General features: G+C 35.7%; 1 protein-coding gene across 6 annotated transcripts in view; it reads left to right on the plus strand.

Moving 5' to 3' along the window:
* The window catches only part of LOC127855386 (parathyroid hormone/parathyroid hormone-related peptide receptor-like), a 158,908-nt gene that overhangs the window by 92,441 nt on the left and 46,167 nt on the right, over positions 1-20,300 (plus strand). For 4 of the 6 annotated variants that reach the window (XM_052390901.1, XM_052390902.1, XM_052390899.1 and 1 more), the window contains exons 2-5: positions 4,100-4,153; positions 8,892-9,009; positions 12,661-12,771; positions 15,199-15,365. In XM_052390901.1, the coding sequence (XP_052246861.1) occupies positions 4,100-4,153; positions 8,892-9,009; positions 12,661-12,771; positions 15,199-15,365 (450 nt within the window). The other 2 variants (XM_052390903.1, XM_052390904.1) reach the window with 2 other exon arrangements.

Genomic DNA, 20,300 nt, shown 5'->3' on the forward strand with positions numbered 1-20,300 from the left:
AAACATCATATAGGGGGACATTGTGTTTCACAAACACATCTTGTTTTCTGAGCTTTTTTTCAATACTGTTTAGGTATATTGAATTAAAACTAGGATATTTTTAGGCGTTGTCTATCCGTTCTTCCATCGGGAACACTTTTGTGTCCAGAAGCATTTATTTTGGGGATATCAATTCAATGAATTGGCTTGTTTTAATTGTTCTGTAGAATGAGGTGTTTATTTTAGAAACATATATGACTTTTAAACCATTAAGATCGTTTTAAATATTTTGGGTATTTTCTTACATGACATTTTTCTTCTGACATGAAATTTTGTGGAAAAAGCACACCATTTATTTGGTGTCATAAGAAGAAGTCTAAATCCTGTTAAAATAGCAAACAGCATGGCTTGTAGCAACTGTGGAACACATTAGATGCTAAGAATGCAAAATGTCTGAAAAATATTGATAATTTGTAGAAAATGATGTATGTGCCATCCAAAATGCTAGATCATCTGCAGCAACGCTGTTTAAATTGCGTCATAAATCACAACAGTAGTAATTAGCATAAGTTTAAACCATTAGTAGTTGGGTATGATTACAAAACATTTGTGCTGCCTGTCCTGAAGTAACGCAAACTTCACCCTTACAGAGCTGTTTTTTTTATGCCCCCCTTCGAAGAAGAGGGGGTATATTGCTTTGCTCATGTCGGTCTGTCTGTCGGTCTGTCGGTCGGTCTGTCCGTCCACCAGGTGGTTGTCATACGATAACTCAAGAATGCTTGGGCCTAGGATCATGAAACTTCATAGGTACATTGATCATGACTCGCAGATGACCCCTATTGATTTTGAGGTCACTAGGTCAAAGGTCAAGGTCACGGTGACTCGAAATAGTAAAGTGGTTTTTTGAATGATAATTCAAGAATGCATACGCTGCCAACAGGGCACACTCTGAACAATATTACTGAAGCAACTGGTCTGTAATCCTTAATCTATAATTATCAGTCCAATGAAACATCATCCTTTTAGTAAAATACAGTGGATCAGTAAAAATATTATCAGAATATGAGATTTTTTGTATATTTGTATATTAAACATTGTGTTAAATGTTTAATATTTTGTCATTAATATAAATATAAGCAGGACAGGGGACGGTAATACACTACCGGGGAAACAAATGGCAATAAGTTTAAATTTATTGTTACAGAATTTGCCTCCCTTGTAATATATTTAAATTTTACCAAATGTAAGGTAAGGCTAACTGCATTTTGTAATGCATACTACTACTACTACTACTCTAACTACTAAAAACTACTACTACTACTACTACGTGACTACTTGCTGCTGCTACTACTGCTGCTGCTGCTGCTGCTACTACTACTACTACTACTACTTCTTCTAGCTACTACTTCTACTACTCTACTCCTACTACCTTCTACTTCTACTGCTACTAATACTACTACTACTACTACTACTACACTACTACGCTACTACTAAGACTACTCTACTACTACTACTACTACTACTACTACTACTACTACTACTACTACTACTACTACTACTACTACTACTACTACTACTACTACTACTACTACTACTACTACTACTACTACTACTACTACTACTACTACTACTACTATACTACTACCACTACCACCACCTACTACTACTACTACTACTACTACTACTACTACTACTACTACTACTACTACTACTACTACGACTACTACTACTACTACTACTACTACTACTACTACTACTACTACTACTACTTCTACTACTACTACTACTACTACTACTACTACTACTACTACTACTACTACTACTACTACTACTACTACTACTACTACTACTACTACTACTACTACTACTATTTCTTCCACCACCACCACCACCACCACTTCCACCACCACCACCACCACCACCACCACCACAGTGACAAAAAACGTATTCACACAATGGCTGCTACTACAACTTATAGCCCATATAGGGGGGCATGCATGTTTTACAAACAGCCCTTGTTTATAAAATGATTTTGATTAAAGTTGTAATTGTTTGATTCTTACTATACAGTTCTAGAATTTCATTATGTATATATAGTCCAACCAGAGAAAAGGGGTCAATCAAGGGAAAAATGACTATTGTAGACAGGTGACCATTGTTCTCAGTGCCCACATTTTTAGATGGTTGCCCCTGCAAAAATTTGGTCTAGAAATTGGAACGGTTCTGGAACTGTTCTAGAACATCAATAACAGTTCTAGAATGTTCCATATTCACATTCTAGAACTTATGTTCTGGAATTGTTCCAGAACTGTTTTCTAGAATAATTCCAGACATTTGTGGAACAAGGCTTAGTTCAGGTCAGTTGGTGGAATTGGTACGTTGTTATCCCACTCAGTCGTTTGCACAGTGAAATGTAAACAAAGGCGCATTGCCGAAAAATTAGTAAAACGCAAATTATTTCAATTGAATAATACAAATTAATATCTTATAAATGGATATAAATGCATACCTATCATTTAACTTATGAGTTTGTCGAAGATAATATTTTTGTTGACTTGTTCATTGCGTTGGCATTCTGTAAACCTGACAGTCTAGTCGTATTATATTAATGGATGATATTTTAAATAACGGTCGTCACATTTCATTGATGTCATATTTGAAAACTTAAAAATAGCGCATCGATGTTTTAAACAGAAATAGGGTATAGCAGTATCATTCTCATTCAAAGAAACAAACACTAAAAGCTTGAAAAATTTGAAAATGGCATTTTTATAATAGAAGCTTTTCATGACAAAATGTCAACTTGCATAAATGCTGAAAGTTTGGGGAAAAAGTTGCAATGCGATATCTGTTTTGCCGAAATTGATGGCCACTTACCCTGTTATGGCTTTCTAAGAACAACACTTGATAGCTAATTGTTGTTGTTGACACCTTATCAGCAACAAAGATCTATTGATTTTGTCACGCAATCTTACCAGTGCGTTATGACTTGGCCGCTTATTGCTGCCAAACACATTGTTATTGTTACTTGCATATGTTTCATGCTTTCAGAAATTAACTCATCAATTGCTCGTTATAATTTAATAGGACTATTTTAATAAACTATAGTATCATCCTCATGCCGCTGTTATACAAACAACTGAAAATGTACTGATAATTGAACGAGAATTGTACCAACCAGTCAAGGTTGAACATGTGGCAACCGTGATGCATTGTTTCGAGCACTTGCTACCAGGGCAGGTATCCCCCTTCTCAATAACCTATTATATGTTCACTCAAAGTGGGCCTCATTCCTCAGCCTCAAAATAGACTCACAATAGACGCTATGGTATAAAGGTAAAAAATAATGCAGTTTTAAATGTTAATTATTTGCACCTTAAATCGCATGACTCGTGACGCTATTCTCAGGTTTAATATGGCTTTGGGAGTTAAATATAGCGGCTTGTTGGCGGTTGTACACAGGAGACTGTTATTCTCAGTTGTTATATAGAAGGGTTTTTGTTGGGGGGAATCCAGACTGACAGTTGTTGACAGGTGACCTTTGTTCTCAGGTGACTGTTAAGTCAGGTTCTTTCTGTATGATTGATTCATATAATAATGTGTGTGTTTGCAGCTCTTATGGGCACTTCAGATATCATCAAAATTCACATAAAGGTTTACATCTGCACTGGTGTAAAGCAACATTTATTACTTCAATGATTGCATCTGCACTTGTGTAAAGCAACAATTATTACTTGATGTGCACAGTATTTCATATTTCATGTCCTATGCGATTAAAAAAAGTCCAAAGTTTGCTATTGTCTATTTAGGATCTAAAGTTCAAGAAATTCAAGCTTACAGATACTTGTAGCTATAGGACTTGTTGCTGTGGCAAGTTTTTGGCTTAGTTATGGCCCTTGGTCATTTGTTTTTCTCTCACAATTTCTATATTAAATGTCTATACATAACATTACTTATCTTTTGTTCTAACATGTGTCATTTGGGCATCTGTGCCTTTGACGCGCTATTACATGTGGTTTACATTCTCTTTGGTGTGAAGCCTCAGAAAAGAGTTTTGTCATGTTTAACAAATATGCATCAAACTCAACATGTTGATGTATGTCTTTTTTTCTTTTTACAGATCATGGAGACTATTTGTTTGGAATTACACAACTCATCTTCAAAGCTGCTAAATGTAAGTATATGTGTTTTTTCTTGTTTTATATTAAATAAGATTGCATGCCATTGGTGCCAATACATACCAAAATGGTCTTACGTACCATGGGTCTTGTTAACAGATTGTCAGAATGTCAATTTCCCAACTTTTTGTGACAGATTCTTAAAATAAAAGAAAGCTGTACATCAGGAAGCAAAAAAAACAATCATGATTAAGACTCATATTTAAAGTACATTTTTGTTAATAAATAATCAACATTTTAAAGGGGCCTTTTCACAGATTTTGGCATGTTTTGAAGTTGGTTATTAAATGCTTTATATTGATAAATGTTAACATTGGGTCTAAAAATCTCTAGTAAAAAAACAAGAATACAAATAAAGAATAAAAAAAACAGTAACCCTCAACGGGGCTCGAACCACTGACCCCTGGAGCCATGGAGCAAAATTCTACCGCTCTATCCACTAGACCATTTACTCCATGACATGCTCCGCGTATTTTTCACCTTATATATGCAATCCTAGTAGTATCAAAAAATACAACGACAACAGATCGAATTCTCCAAATTTTTTAATCGTTTCGCGTTGCAACGCTTTATAATTTTCAGGTTTTTAAATCGTCAAAAGATGCACATAATGGATATTTTAGAGCATGGTAAATGTTCAGTTTTACTGTTTCCCCACAAATATCATAACTTCAAGGAAAATTTGCGAATCTGAAACAATTTTTTTCAATTTTGTCAATTTACCAAAGCGTGAAAAGGCCCCTTTAAATTAATTAAATAATAAATCGTACAAACGCAAAATGGTTCAACGATTTGAATTGTTCATGTTTCTTTTAATTTGTTTTGACATTATGTTGACAATTGTATTCAACTAATTTTAATTACAGTAGACTCTCTGTAAACCGGACGGTCTAGGGACCGGCCTGATCGTCCGGTTTTCAGAGAGTTCCGGTTTACCAAGAGTACGCATATTGCCGAAATATACATGGTATGCATTGTGTACAGAATCACATAAAAATAAAACAAACCATATACATTTACATGTACCATGTAAAAACTGTACGCAGGTACTGATGATGTTAATTGCATTCTTAAAAAATGTGTTTTTAATCGATTAAAAGCAAAAAAATAATCCATACCGACTTGTTTTGATTAATCCCAAAGTGAGCGTGGTGCTTTATACATGTACGTACGTGGCATTTGTCATATAGGCGAGTGACGACACAAATAAGATTGTTGTAGATACACGATTTATTATTCAATACATACATGTACCACATTTCATAAAACATACACACAAGCAAAACAACAGCGTCATAATTATTTTTTAAGATATTCATAATCTCAAAACCTACTAATTCTGGAAGTTTACGATTTCACGAAAAAGTCCAAGATCACTTTCTGCTTCAAAGCACATTTCTCCTTTACGATCTTATTTTCTGCAATGTTAAGAAGGCTATAAGATCTTTTAAAATACACATGTACCCAGGAAGATCACAAGAAAGTGATCGTCGCAACGGCATGCATTAATTTTTTAAATTAAATTGTTTATCATAGGCGATAATAAATAATTAATAAAACGATCGAGTCAATCACTTTACTTTTTGGTGTTACCCGCACGTCTTTTATAGACATTCACAGTTTGTTTTACATTACTTAATCGGACTCCCATAGCGCGGTAACGACTTGACACCTTTATGGCATGTTTAATCCGATTATCGATAATTGAGCGAGCAAAATGTTTGACACCGCACTCGCTGTGCTGACTAGGTATTGTTATTTTCACGCCTCGGGCATCTTGAGAATTTAGACCGTCCGGTATACTCAATGTATTTTACGTTGAAAATGACCAAATTTACGGAGATACCCGTCCGGTTTCCGGTTTTCAGAGAGTTCGGTTTATTCAACATTTTTTTACAAAGAAATAGAAGAAGAAAATACGGGACTGTCCCGACCGTCCGGAATCGGGAGAGTTCCGGTATTCCGAGAGTTCGGTATTGGCAGAGTCTACTGTATTACAACAACAAAAAATTAGTACAAATACAATAATTAATCTAACAGCACTGTTGATCCTTTAAGCAATAACAAAGGTGATTCGAGCCCAGGTGGGGTTGCCTTCTTTCAGTATTTTTCCTTGCTTTCTTTTAAAGTTCAATACTAGATTTTTTAAGTTCCAATGTTTGCATTTATCTATTGGAAGCATTTAATGATGAACTTAAAAAATGTTGAAATCTGTGAACAAGTCGCATCAATTAAGAGAAATTTTTTAAATCACTAGTCCCTGATTTTTAAGACAAGTAGTTCTTAGCTTATGGTCTTAGCTGCTTTTATAATGACATATTATTTGTTTAAATAAACGGATTATTATTTTCAATTCTTAAAGATCCATAAACACTCAAAATTAATGAATACCTCGTTTAATAAAGTTCCATATAGCAATAGCCAAAATTTCAACGCTTGATGTAGTGTGGTCATGAGTTAAAGCAACATTGGTTTAGGGCAGCGTCAGAAGCATGATGTAGTTCTCATGAATAATCATTATGTTATTAATAAGCGGAGTTTAAGCGAGGACGTCCTGCTCATAGTGATTTAGCAAGAAAGTAAAAAGAAAGTGTGCAAAAATGAAAGTGTATATGATGCAATACATAAGTGACTGGAACTGGATCAAGGAAAAAATGGGGTTTTCCCATGATTTTGAAGTCGCCAGTTATATATTATAATCGGACGCCGACCTTATAGAAAGCACTGGCAAGTGTGCTCCAAATTATGCAAATTAACGCAAACTGAATGAATCCGATCCTGACTTAAGATCATCTTTAAAACGAAACAAGATGATATAGTGAAACAATTTTTAGATGCTAACAAGTTGCAGAATGTTTGTATTTGAAAATTTTTACACCTATGTTACTTGTTTTTGGGGTCTTCCTATTGTAATTAACCTTTGTATGGTACTTTTTATACCCCTGGTAGGAGGGCATATAGTGATCGGACTGTCCGTCAGTCTGTCCGTCTTTCCGTCACACTTTGCGTTAAGGTTTCGAAAATGCTCATAACTTCTTTGTCCCTTGAGATGTGCCCTTCATATTTGGTATGCATGTGTATATGGACAAGGCCTTTCCATACGCACACAAATTTTAACCCCTGTTACCTTGACGTTGAACTTAGGGTCCCCGTTTAGGTTTCGAAATCTGTGTTTAGGTTTCGAAAAATGCTCATAACTTCTATTTCCCTTGAGATATAACTTTCATATTTGGTATGCATGTGTATTTGGACAAGGCCTTTCCATACGCACAAAAATTTTGACCCCTGTGACCTTGACGTTGAACTTAGTGTCCGCGTTAAGGTTTCGAAAATCTGCATTTAGGTTTAAAAAAATGCTCATTACTTCTATGTCCCTTGAGATATAACCTTCATATTTGGTATGCATGTGTATATGGACAAGGCCTTTCTATACGCACACAAATTTTGATCCCTGTGACCTTGACCTTGAACTTAGGGTCCGTGTTTAGGTTTCGAAATCTGTGTTTAGGTTTCGAAAAAAGCTCATAACTTCTATCAAGCGTTTATAGGGGGCATAAGTCATCCTATGGTGACAGCTCTTGTTGTTGTTGGAAATTTTTATATAGGATAATAGTATTGGGCAGTGTTTATGGATGATTATGTCTTAATGAAGGTATTGGTATTAGAGTAGAAATGTTATGTCATGTACCTAGATGACATCAAAACTCAGTTCTAAATGACTTCAAAACTCAGTTCTATATGACATAAAAACTCAGTTCTATTTGATATTAAAACTCAGTTTTAGATCACATAAAACTCAGTTTTAGTTGACATTAAAACTCAGTTCTAGATGACATAAAAACTCAGTTCTAGATGACATAAAACTCAGTTCTAGATGACATAAAACTCAGTTCTAGATGACATAAAAACCCAGTTCTAGATGACATATAACTCAGTTCTGGATGACATAAAAACTCAGATTTTGGTGACATCAAAATTTAGTTCTAGATGACATCAAAACTAATTATAAATGACAAAAAACTCAGTCCTAGATGATATAAAACTCAGTTTTACATGACTTTAAAACTCAGTTCTAGATGACATAAAACTCAGTTCTAGATGACATCAAAATTCAGTTCTAGATGACATCAAAACTCATTCTGGATGACATTAACACTCAGTTCTATATGACATTAAAACTCAGTTCTAGATTACATAAAACTCAGTTCTAGATTAAAATAAACTCAGTTCTAGTTTACAAAAAGATTCAGTTCTAGATGACATCAAACCCCAGTTCTAGATAACATCAAAACTTATTCTAGATGACACTAAAATTCAGTTCTAGATGACATTAAAACTCAGTTCAAGATGACAATAAACTCATTTCTAGTTGACAATATACTCATTGTAGATGATACTAAAACTTGGTTATAGATGACATTAAAATTCAGTTCTAGATTACATAAACTCAGTTTTAGATGACAATAAACTCAGTTCCAGATGACATAAACTCAGGTCTAGATGACATTTGAACTCAGTTCTAGATGACATAAACTCGGTTCTGGATGACAATAAACTCAGTTCTAGATGACATAAAGCTCAGTTTTAGATAACCACAGCCATTCTGGACATGCATCTTACCGTACGTCAAGTTCATCTTGAATGGGACTCAGGCATATACACCCAACAACAGAAACAACAAAAAGAAGAACCAATACAATCAGAAGTAAAAATTCCTTATTGTTTTTTTTCAAGGATTCCCCACCCCATGGTCAGGTTGTCAGCCTGACAAAAGATGAGCAGCGTGAGATGTTACTCACTCAGTACCAGCAGTGCATGTGTAAGATGTACACAGAGCCAGTACAGCTAGAAGGTGAGGATATGTCATACCCTTTGGATCAAAAGTACATATATACCAACAGCTAAAAATAGATATCACTGCGGTGACAATTTTGTCACTGCTGTAATAAATTTATCACTGCTGTGAATTATATTTGTAACTACGGTGATACTTTGTGTGACCGAAAGAGTTTGATAAGAGCTAAATCAAACCGACCAATGAAATAAAGTCTTGCAAAACGGCAAATTGGCGAATATTTACTGCGAAGTTATCAAGATGTCTGCCTCCATGGATTACTGTAGATCAATAAAGGACTAAAACATATGAAAAAACATATGAATAAACTTATCAACTATCCTTATTCATCCGTATTGATTTTCTTTTAAACTTTTGTTAAATATTTAATTATTTGCTTTAAAAAATCTCGCTTTGTTACAGGGAAAATGATTGGTTGAAAACTGACCCAAACTAATAAATGTAACAGCAGGCATAAAAATATACCAACAAAAAAGATATTACCGCTGTGACAAAATTGTTACTACAGTGATTATTGTCACTGCGGTAACAATTTTGTCACCGCTGTGATATCTATTTTGAGCTTTTGACCCAAATAGTACGGCATATGAGGACCTATGTAATCTGAGCTGTAGGAAATGAGAGTGTCACTGGCTGTCCATGTAGCGCTGTGGTTTGTACACATGCTTATTACCTAGGAGACAATCCCCATTTGCGGTGCATGTGAGTTTAATTTGTTGGTGGTCACCATATTGGACAGTTGGGGTTTCAGCCAGGTACTCCAGTACCTCCACACCCCACCCAAAGACCACACCAAAATTGAATATCTTTCAGTAAAAAGAAAAAAGCTGGAAAGCCATATTCAAAATTTGTACCAACTTTCATGAGTCTAGTAATGTAATTAGGTAGGAGGGCGGGGAATTATTCCTAGTTCATTTACAATGCAGCCTCGGCTTGAAAGGTCAGGACCTCATAAACTTCAAAATACAAATACATTAAATTGTCAGAAAAACTGATGTGTGATTGTTGCACAAATTGAAGGTATGTTGTGGGCAAAGTGGGATGGGAAGTGTCTGGGTTCAGATTGTGCAGACCACACAGGTCTTCTAGAATGGTGCTTTGCACTGGATCAACATCGCAGTTCACTATAATACAAGTTTTATCAACCTTTGCAAAAAAATTTTATTAAGTTTTATTTAATTATTTGAAACTTTCAGTTTTACTGTGGCAACTCAGTGTTCAGTTAATTTTTATTTTGTACAAGGGTTTACACTCAATTGTATTATTATCGACCAAGAGAAATTATGAAAGAAAAGACATTTTTTCTATTTCTCTTAGTTACACTTATCATGTCAGTCTGTTGGGTTCTTATTTTTTTATTTGTGAGCAAAGCTCACAAATAATGCAGACACAATTTTGCAAATCAGTATGGCTTAGCTATGGTAGGAACCATAACCCATGACTGCCTGTGTGGATAACTGCAGTAAAATTTAGAAGATGACACATGCCTAAAGCGTTTGCTCTAACCACCTCATCTGCCTGTTCTCACTGGTACACTACATAGTGTGTATTTAACAGCTTGTAAGACAACGTTGGCCAGTCTAGTGTTTATCATTGAAATCTGTACATGTTGGCTGCTTTCAGGGAAAACGGGGCTTAATGCATGTCAAATAAGATTAGCCTGTGCACACTGATAAGCTGTATCAATGATTTGAAAAAAACACACATCTCGACCTGTGCTTTAAGACACACTCTTTATAAATTTGAATGGGTTGTGGTCATTTCAAACTTGCGAAATAAAAAGCTATAACATAATTTTGTTTACAGAGTTGTGTCTAAGATTATACAACAGCGAACAAATTCAGTGCATTCAGTGCTTTGATTACTTTTGGCTTCTCACTGCACTGGATGTAAAATATCACTGATTCATTTCTAAATAAAACACACATTCACCAGGTCTTGCCATAATGTCAATTATATCATGTCTAAATAGTTCCTTGTTTGAGGGACCCATCACCTTTAAATAGGTTTCTGGTATTTGAAGTAACTTGCAAAGTTTCATTTATTAGGAATCTACATCTATATCCGTGGAGAAAATGACAGAATCTCCTGCTGTTAATGGGTTAGGGAAATTTGAAATGACATGACTTTTCTACGAGAATGATAACAAACTGATTTAATGAAATGATTCATAATTCAATTTCAAAATCCGTAGAATCTTGTTGAAGGATTGTAATCTTGTACACAACCAGTTATGATCAGAGGGGCTATCACGCGACGATCAAGATGGCGATGCCCTTGCCGAAACAGATATTTTGGCTGTTTTATACCCTTTATTACATTTGTTTAATTTTTTAATGCTGCTCACTTTCCAGTCCTATTAGTAAGAAAGTGGGTATAGTTAATTCTGTATTAAAATCGCTTTATATCTCGACTTAACTGGTTATACATTTTCTGATCAGGAGTTGTAATTTTGTGATCACAGTAAGAAATTTCATAGCAAGTAAAGTGAGAGGCATTAAAGAAATGAATAAAAGTAACAAAGGGTATAAAACGGAGAAAAATACCTAACTCTGCATGGACATTGCCATCTTGACTTCCTTTAGATCATCACGTGAATACCCCTTCTCATAAAGACGTTTTATTAAGATATATGCGTAATTACAATTGTCCTCATGTCAGTTCACCTAAATATCATTTTATCAATCCAATAATATGATTCTATGATTGAATGCACACAATCTGCAGGGTGTTGGACATAAGTCATCTATTTGACATTGTTAATCTTTTTTTTTGGTAATCTATTTTATTTTGGTAATCTATTTGACATTTATGATCTATATGATGTGAATAGATCAAGTTTAATCTGATAGGTCTAATAATGTATTTATGATAGATGACTATGGATGCAAACATAGCTCTCATTTTAACCCTTTCCCCCATAAGAAGCAAAGTGAAAATGGCTTTTGCAACCAGCATAAAACCAGAACAGCCTGCAAGTAACTCGCAGTCTGTTCAGGTTTTATGCTGTTTGCTGCTCATCAGTATCTAAGCCTTGAAAATAATGCCTTTAAATCTTGAATTTATGAAAACTATTTAATTAAATGTAAACTTCTATGGGACTGCAAATATGTCAAAATATGTATCTAAGTGGTTAAGGGTAAAAACAGTTAAAACTCTGGGCATGTCATTTGGAAATACTTCTGGTCACAAATTTTCTGTTATAATGTTTATTATGAAGTTTGCATGATTGATGTTGTTTTATTTGTTTCTGTTATCTTTATGCATATTATCATCTTATAGTGTCATCAAACAATCATGTGCAACAAATAAGTTTGATATCAGAGCTTCTTTCCCAAGTAAAACCCAAACTACAGCACCTATTCAATCGCCTACATGACCTGTTGGGTGGTGAATGCCAGCCCTGGACCAATTGGAATGTCCTGTTGGGTGGTGAATGCCAGCCTTGGACCAATCAGAATGTTGAATGGGTTGGTGAATGCCAGCCCTGGACCAATCGGAATGTAGAATGGGTGAGTGAATGCCAGCCCTGGACCAATCGGAATGTAGAATGGGTTGGTGAATGCCAGCCCTGGACCAATCGGAATGTCCTGATGATCCAGGACAAGGAATACTGGACTGTTTAGTTTGAAGCCTGTCTTTCTTCAGGTGTGTTCTGTAACCGGACCTGGGACAACATCATGTGCTGGGACGACACGTCTGCTGGTACCACCGCCTTCCAACGTTGCCCTGGTTACATAAACAGCTTCACCATGCGCAGTGAGTTTGGGTGTACCTGTGCATTAGTTAAACCTATTTACTTTTAGCTCAAAGTATTTTTCCTTGGTAGGACCAGTACTTGGTGTCTTTCGGGAAGATTTTAGGAATGCTCCCACAGTGGTGATGGAACTTATGACCTGGTTGCTAGGTGTACACCATATCCACTATGCAACAGCGACCATGGTTCATTTGTTAATACCAGTGTGGATCTCCTCAGTCTTTTGTAAATTACCATTATATTTAAGATTTATACATAATTTAAAGCATGAGGAAAACTGAAATACCCTTAATTTGTTATGGCACAAGAAGCATAATTTCAGACATGATTACAAAAACTACATTATTATGGCTCCCTTCAAAGAAGTGTGGTATATTGCTTTTCATCTTACTGTCTGTGGTTTGATGATGGATCTGAAGACTAGTAAATATCCACATGATATCTAGAGAACACTGACCTATGACTGTGCAAACATGTATGATGGTTACTTAAAAGAAAGACTCCTTTTGATTCTAGTGTCACAATGGCTTTTAACAGAAATCTGTTGTTTTTATACCTAGAGAATGCTTTACCCATGATCATACAAGTTGGTGTGCTGGTTTCTTAGTAGAACAGATAGATACATTTTGACCTTAAGGTCACAAGGGGTAAGGTCAAGGTCACAGTGGCTTGTAATATGAAAACTGTTTGCACTAAATATCTTGAGAATACTGAGAATCATATAAATTATAATTCTGGTAAGTCTCGAGGGAAGGCTGACCTCTTTTGATTTTGAGATCAAAGGTCAAGGTCACAGGAGAATCCAATATTAGACATCTCCTAAAATTTGCAGATAATTATTGAGCATTTGGCTTCTAGTCATATATACATGTCCACATACATGTTTAACACTTCTTGTTACTGAATCTAGAAAATCAATATCACCAAATTATCAGGAATGATGACAAAATCTATAATATTTCAAAAAAATGTATGCTTGTAATCATTTAATTAGAACACATGCAAAGAGGTCACATACATTAAGGGCAAAGTGTATTTTTACAAATAGGGTTTGGAATTCTTCAAACTCTCTATATTTATGCCCCCCTTCAAAGAAGAGGGGGTATATTGTTTTGCTCATGTCGGTACGTCCGTCCGTCCGTATGTACGTCCGTATGTCCCTCCACCAGATGGTTTCTGGATGATAACTCAAGAACGCTTAGGCCTAGGATCATAAAACTTCATAGGTACATTGATCATGACTCGCAAATGATCCCTATTTATTTTGAGGTCACTAGGTCAAAGGTCAAGGTCATGGTGACCTGAAATAGTAAAATGGTTTCCGGATGATAACTCAAGAAGGCTTATGCCTAGGATCATGAAACTTTATAGGTAGATTGATCATGACTCGCAGATGACTCTTCTTGATTTTCAGGTCACTAGGTCAAAGGTCAAGGTCACGGTGACCCAAAAGAGTAAAATGGTTTCCGGATGATAACTCAAGAACACTTATGCCTAGGATTATGAAACTTCATAGGTAAATTGATCATGACTGGCAGATGACCCCTATTGATTTTCAGGTCTTTAGGTCAAAGGTCAAGGTCACAGTGACCAGAAATAGTAAAATGGTTTCCGGATGATAACTCAATAACGACTATGCCTAGGATCATGAAACTTGATAGGTAGATTGATCATGACTCGCAGTTGACCCCTATTGATTTTCAGGTCACTATTATATCAAAGGTCAAGGTCACGGTGACCCAAAATAGTAAAATTGTTTCCGGATGATAACTCAAGAACGCTTATGCCTAGGATCATGAAACTTGATAGGTAGATTGATCATGACTCGCAGTTGACCCCTATTGATTTTCAGGTCACTATTATATCAAAGGTCAAGGTCACGGTGACCCGAAATAGTAAAATGGTTTCCAGATGATAACTCAAGAACGCTTATGACTCGATCATGAAACTTCATAGGTACATTGATCATGACTCGCAGATGACCCCTTTTGATTTTGAGGTCACTAGGTCAAAGGTCAAGGTCACGGTGACCCAAAATAGTAAAATGGTTTCCGGATGATAACTCAAGAACGCTTATGCCTAGGATCATGAAACTTTATAGGTACATTGATCATGACTGGCAGATGACCCCTATTGATTTTCAGGTCACTAGGTCAAAGGTTAAGGTCACGGTGACCCGAAATAGTTAAATGGTTTCCGGATGATAACTCAAGAACGCTTATGCCTAGGATCATGAAACTAGATGGGTAGATTGATCATGACTCGCAGATGACCCCTATTGATTTTCAGGTCACTAGGTCAAAGGTCAAGGTCACTGTGATAATAAACATATTCACACAATGGCTGTCACTACAACGGAGAGCCCATATGTGGGGCATGCATGTTTTACATACAGCCCTTGTTAAGTTTATTTATTTATCATTTATCAGATTTTGCGTCTCGAACTTGTCTGACCAATGGTTCATGGTTGGCCCATCCAAGTGTTAATGGAAGTCGAGTGAATGGCTGGACAAACTACTCTGCCTGCCAGACCCGACACGTTGAAGACAGCCTCACGGGCGGGCTGGACCAGCACAATGTTCCAAGAATATTCATGGTGGGTCGGTTGGAGACACTAATTATATTAGAATACAATTATTGTTAAACCGGAAAAAGATAATTTAATGTTTAAAATATTTGTGTGTGTACCACAGACGGTTATTATCAATTTCCCATGTGTCTTTTGAATAATAAATACTCTGTAACAGATAGTCCCTTGGGTGTGTGCCTAATTGCATCTACAATTCAACACCGTTATTTCCAAGTTGTAGGGACCGTTAAAAAAACTTTGGATTAAGGATATTTCGAAATAAATATTTGACAGAAACCTTCTTTGATTCTGTAAAAATAAAAAGTTGTGAAATTCGCATGGTTCGGTTACACGCTTACTTCAAAGCGTAAACTAGTCAGATAGCAATAGATTTCCACTTGTAACAAAAGGAGGAATAAAACGATTCTTTTTCTTGTTTTTATTTTTGTCTAATTACAGAACACATAAAATATAATGAATAGCACAAATTCTCAGACATACATACATATGAATACATTTTGGGAAATGAATTAACATTTTTTTTAAACTAATATGCGATGTCTCTCTGAACACCGGCGTTCGCGCAGACGACAAAGGTATAATTATCGGCTTTTGACGCGCCACAACAAAGTTGTGAAATTACGCTCAGTATTTTGCAGTTTTGACTTCGGATTAAAGATTGATAATTAGGTGCAAATAATAGTGTTGGGACCGACTGAATCACTTCGAATTAACGATTTCTTTGGTTTAACGAAGTTCGGATTAACAATGAAATTTTGCATCAAACAAAGAAGACCCAAAATCGGGACCCCAAAAATACTTCGAAATAACGGTGACTTTGGATTATCGGTATTCCAAATAACGGTGTTGAAGTGTATTAATATGTGAGGTCATTGACTAGAGTACAAAACTTACCGGAAATTAAACAGAATTTAATAGGTAAAATACTTGTTATATATGGAGGATAACTATTTGAAGTTTAGTAACAACATTAGAAATATTATTTCTTAAAATAAGTGCTTATTTTACAATTTTTGGCTATTTTAATAAGTTCAACTTTATTTGTTGTAGTCAGCAATGGGTGAAATTTATAAACAGAGGATCTAATGTTATAACATTTCTTGAGTAGTTTCTTCTAATATCAGCGTATACAGGACATTTACAAAGAAAATGAAACTCTTCAACATCTAAATCGTTACAACAAAGGTAATAACGTTTGTGTCGTAGTATATTTTGATCATCATACCTTCCAGTTTGAATTCTAAGTGGCAGACTCGAGGTTGGAAGCTTTGCGACGTAGTGTCTTAATGATTTGGGTAATAAATGTAAATAATGCTCGTACACAAACAAAGACTTAAACACACGGTACATATCTAAAATAGAGCTATTCTCAACAGATCGAAACCACTCCTGTTTATAGGTATCCATTACAAAAATGTTAAATTGTGGTATAAATATTTTAAAATCGAAAGAGCTTGGATTATTAAACACGTATGACAAATCATAGATATCTAACAATTTTTTTACATTCAAAACCCAAATAGAACAACCGTGTTGGCATTCATTTATCACATCAAAATATATACAGTTTGATATTAATCTGTAAGAATTAAATATACATGTGTAATATAAAAATGATAAAATGATTTTAAGTGTCATTGTGTATTTCAGGAACACTTTGAGCAGTTACAGCTGATGTACAATATTGGATATGCCACATCCCTTATATCCCTTATAGTTGCATTGGGTATTTCAGGAACACTTTGAGCAGTTACAGCTGATGTACAATATTGGATATGCCACATCCCTTATATCTCTTATAGTTGCATTGTGTATTTCAGGAACACTTTGAGCAGTTGCAGCTGATGTACAATATTGGATATGCCACATCCCCTATATCTCTTATAGTTGCATTGGGTATTTCAGGAACACTTTGAGCAGTTGCAGCTGATGTACAATATTGGATATGCCACATCCCTTATATCCCTTATAGTTGCATTGTGTATTTCAGGAACACTTTGAGCAGTTGCAGCTGATGTACAATATTGGATATGCCACATCCCTTATATCCCTTATAGTTGCATTGTGTATTTCAGGAACACTTTGAACAGTTGCAGCTGATGTACAATATTGGATATGCCACATCCCTTATATCTCTTATAGTTGCATTGGGTATTTCAGGAACACTTTGAGCATTTGCAGCTGATGTACAATATTGGATATGCCACATCCCTTATATCCCTTATAGTTGCATTGTGTATTTCAGGAACACTTTGAGCAGTTGCAGTTGATGTACAATATTGGATATGCCACATCCCTTATATCTCTTATAGTTGCATTGTGTATTTCAGGAACACTTTGAGCAGTTACAGCTGATGTACAATATTGGATATGCCACATCCCTTATATCCCTTATAGTTGCATTGTGTATTTCAGGAACACTTTGAGCAGTTACAGCTGATGTACAATATTGGATATGCCACATCCCTTATATCCCTTATAGTTGCATTGTGTATTTCAGGAACACTTTGAGCAGTTGCAGTTGATGTACAATATTGGATATGCCACATCCCTTATATCTCTTATAGTTGCATTGTTTGTGTATTTCAGGAACACTTTGAGCAGTTACAGCTGATGTACAATATTGGATATGCCACATCCCTTATATCTCTTATAGTTGCATTGTTTGTGTATTTCAGGAACACTTTGAGCAGTTGCAGTTGATGTACAATATTGGATATGCCACATCCCTTATATCCCTTATAGTTGCATTGTGTATTTCAGGAACACTTTGAGCAGTTACAGTTGATGTACAATATTGGATATGCCACATCCCTTATATCCCTTATAGTTGCATTGTGTATTTCAGGAACACTTTGAGCAGTTACAGCTGATGTACAATATTGGATATGCCACATCCCTTATATCCCTTATAGTTGCATTGTGTATTTCAGGAACACTTTGAGCAGTTACAGCTGATGTACAATATTGGATATGCCACATCCCTTATATCTCTTATAGTTGCATTGTGTATTTCAGGAACACTTTGAGCAGTTGCAGCTGATGTACAATATTGGATATGCCACATCCCTTATATCCCTTATAGTTGCATTGTGTATTTCAGGAACACTTTGAGCAGTTACAGTTGATGTACAATATTGGATATGCCACATCCCTTATATCCCTTATAGTTGCATTGTGTATTTCAGGAACACTTTGAGCAGTTACAGTTGATGTACAATATTGGATATGCCACATCCCTTATATCTCTTATAGTTGCATTGTGTATTTCAGGAACACTTTGAGCAGTTGCAGCTGATGTACAATATTGGATATGCCACATCCCTTATATCTCTTATAGTTGCATTGTGTATTTCAGGAACACTTTGAGCAGTTGCAGTTGATGTACAATATTGGATATGCCACATTCCTTATATCCCTTATAGTTGCATTGTGTATTTCAGGAACACTTTGAGCAGTTGCAGCTGATGTACAATATTGGATATGCCACATCCCTTATATCTCTTATAGTTGCATTGTGTATTTCAGGAACACTTTGAGCAGTTACAGCTGATGTACAATATTGGATATGCCACATCCCTTATATCCCTTATAGTTGCATTGTGTATTTCAGGAACACTTTGAGCAGTTACAGCTGATGTACAATATTGGATATGCCACATTCCTTATATCCCTTATAGTTGCATTGTGTATTTCAGGAACACTTTGAGCAGTTGCAGCTGATGTACAATATTGGATATGCCACATCCCTTATATCTGTTATAGTTGCATTGTGTATTTCAGGAACACTTTGAGCAGTTGCAGTTGATGTACAATATTGGATATGCCACATCCCTTATATCCCTTATAGTTGCATTGTGTATTTCAGGAACACTTTGAGCAGTTACAGCTGATGTACAATATTGATATGCCACATCCCTTATATCCCTTATAGTTGCATTGTGTATTTCAGGAACACTTTGAGCAGTTGCAGCTGATGTACAATATTGGATATGCCACATTCCTTATATCTCTTATAGTTGCATTGTTTGTGTATTTCAGGAACACTTTGAGCAGTTACAGCTGATGTACAATATTGGATATGCCACATCCCTTATATCCCTTATAGTTGCATAGTTTGTGTATTTCAGGAACACTTTGAGCAGTTGCAGTTGATGTACAATATTGGATATGCCACATCCCTTATATCCCTTATAGTTGCATTGTGTATTTCAGGAACACTTTGAGCAGTTGCAGCTGATGTACAATATTGGATATGCCACATCCCTTATATCTCTTATAGTTGCATTGTGTATTTCAGGAACACTTTGAGCAGTTGCAGCTGATGTACAATATTGGATATGCCACATCCCTTATATCCCTTATAGTTGCATTGTGTATTTCAGGAACACTTTGAGCAGTTACAGCTGATGTACAATATTGGATATGCCACATCCCTTATATCTCTTATAGTTGCATTGTGTATTTCAGGAACACTTTGAGCAGTTACAGCTGATGTACAATATTGGATATGCCACATCCCTTATATCCCTTATAGTTGCATTGTGTATTTCAGGAACACTTTGAGCAGTTACAGTTGATGTACAATATTGGATATGCCACATCCCTTATATCCCTTATAGTTGCATTGTGTATTTCAGGAACACTTTGAGCAGTTACAGCTGATGTACAATATTGGATATGCCACATCCCTTATATCTCTTATAGTTGCATTGTGTATTTCAGGAACACTTTGAGCAGTTACAGCTGATGTACAATATTGGATATGCCACATCCCTTATATCCCTTATAGTTGCATTGTGTATTTCAGGAACACTTTGAGCAGTTACAGCTGATGTACAATATTGGATATGCCACATCCCTTATATCTCTTATAGTTGCATTGTGTATTTCAGGAACACTTTGAGCAGTTGCAGTTGATGTACAATATTGGATATGCCA

Source organism: Dreissena polymorpha, chromosome 13 (assembly GCF_020536995.1).
Source record: "Dreissena polymorpha isolate Duluth1 chromosome 13, UMN_Dpol_1.0, whole genome shotgun sequence".
Taxonomy (NCBI): domain Eukaryota; kingdom Metazoa; phylum Mollusca; class Bivalvia; order Myida; family Dreissenidae; genus Dreissena; species Dreissena polymorpha.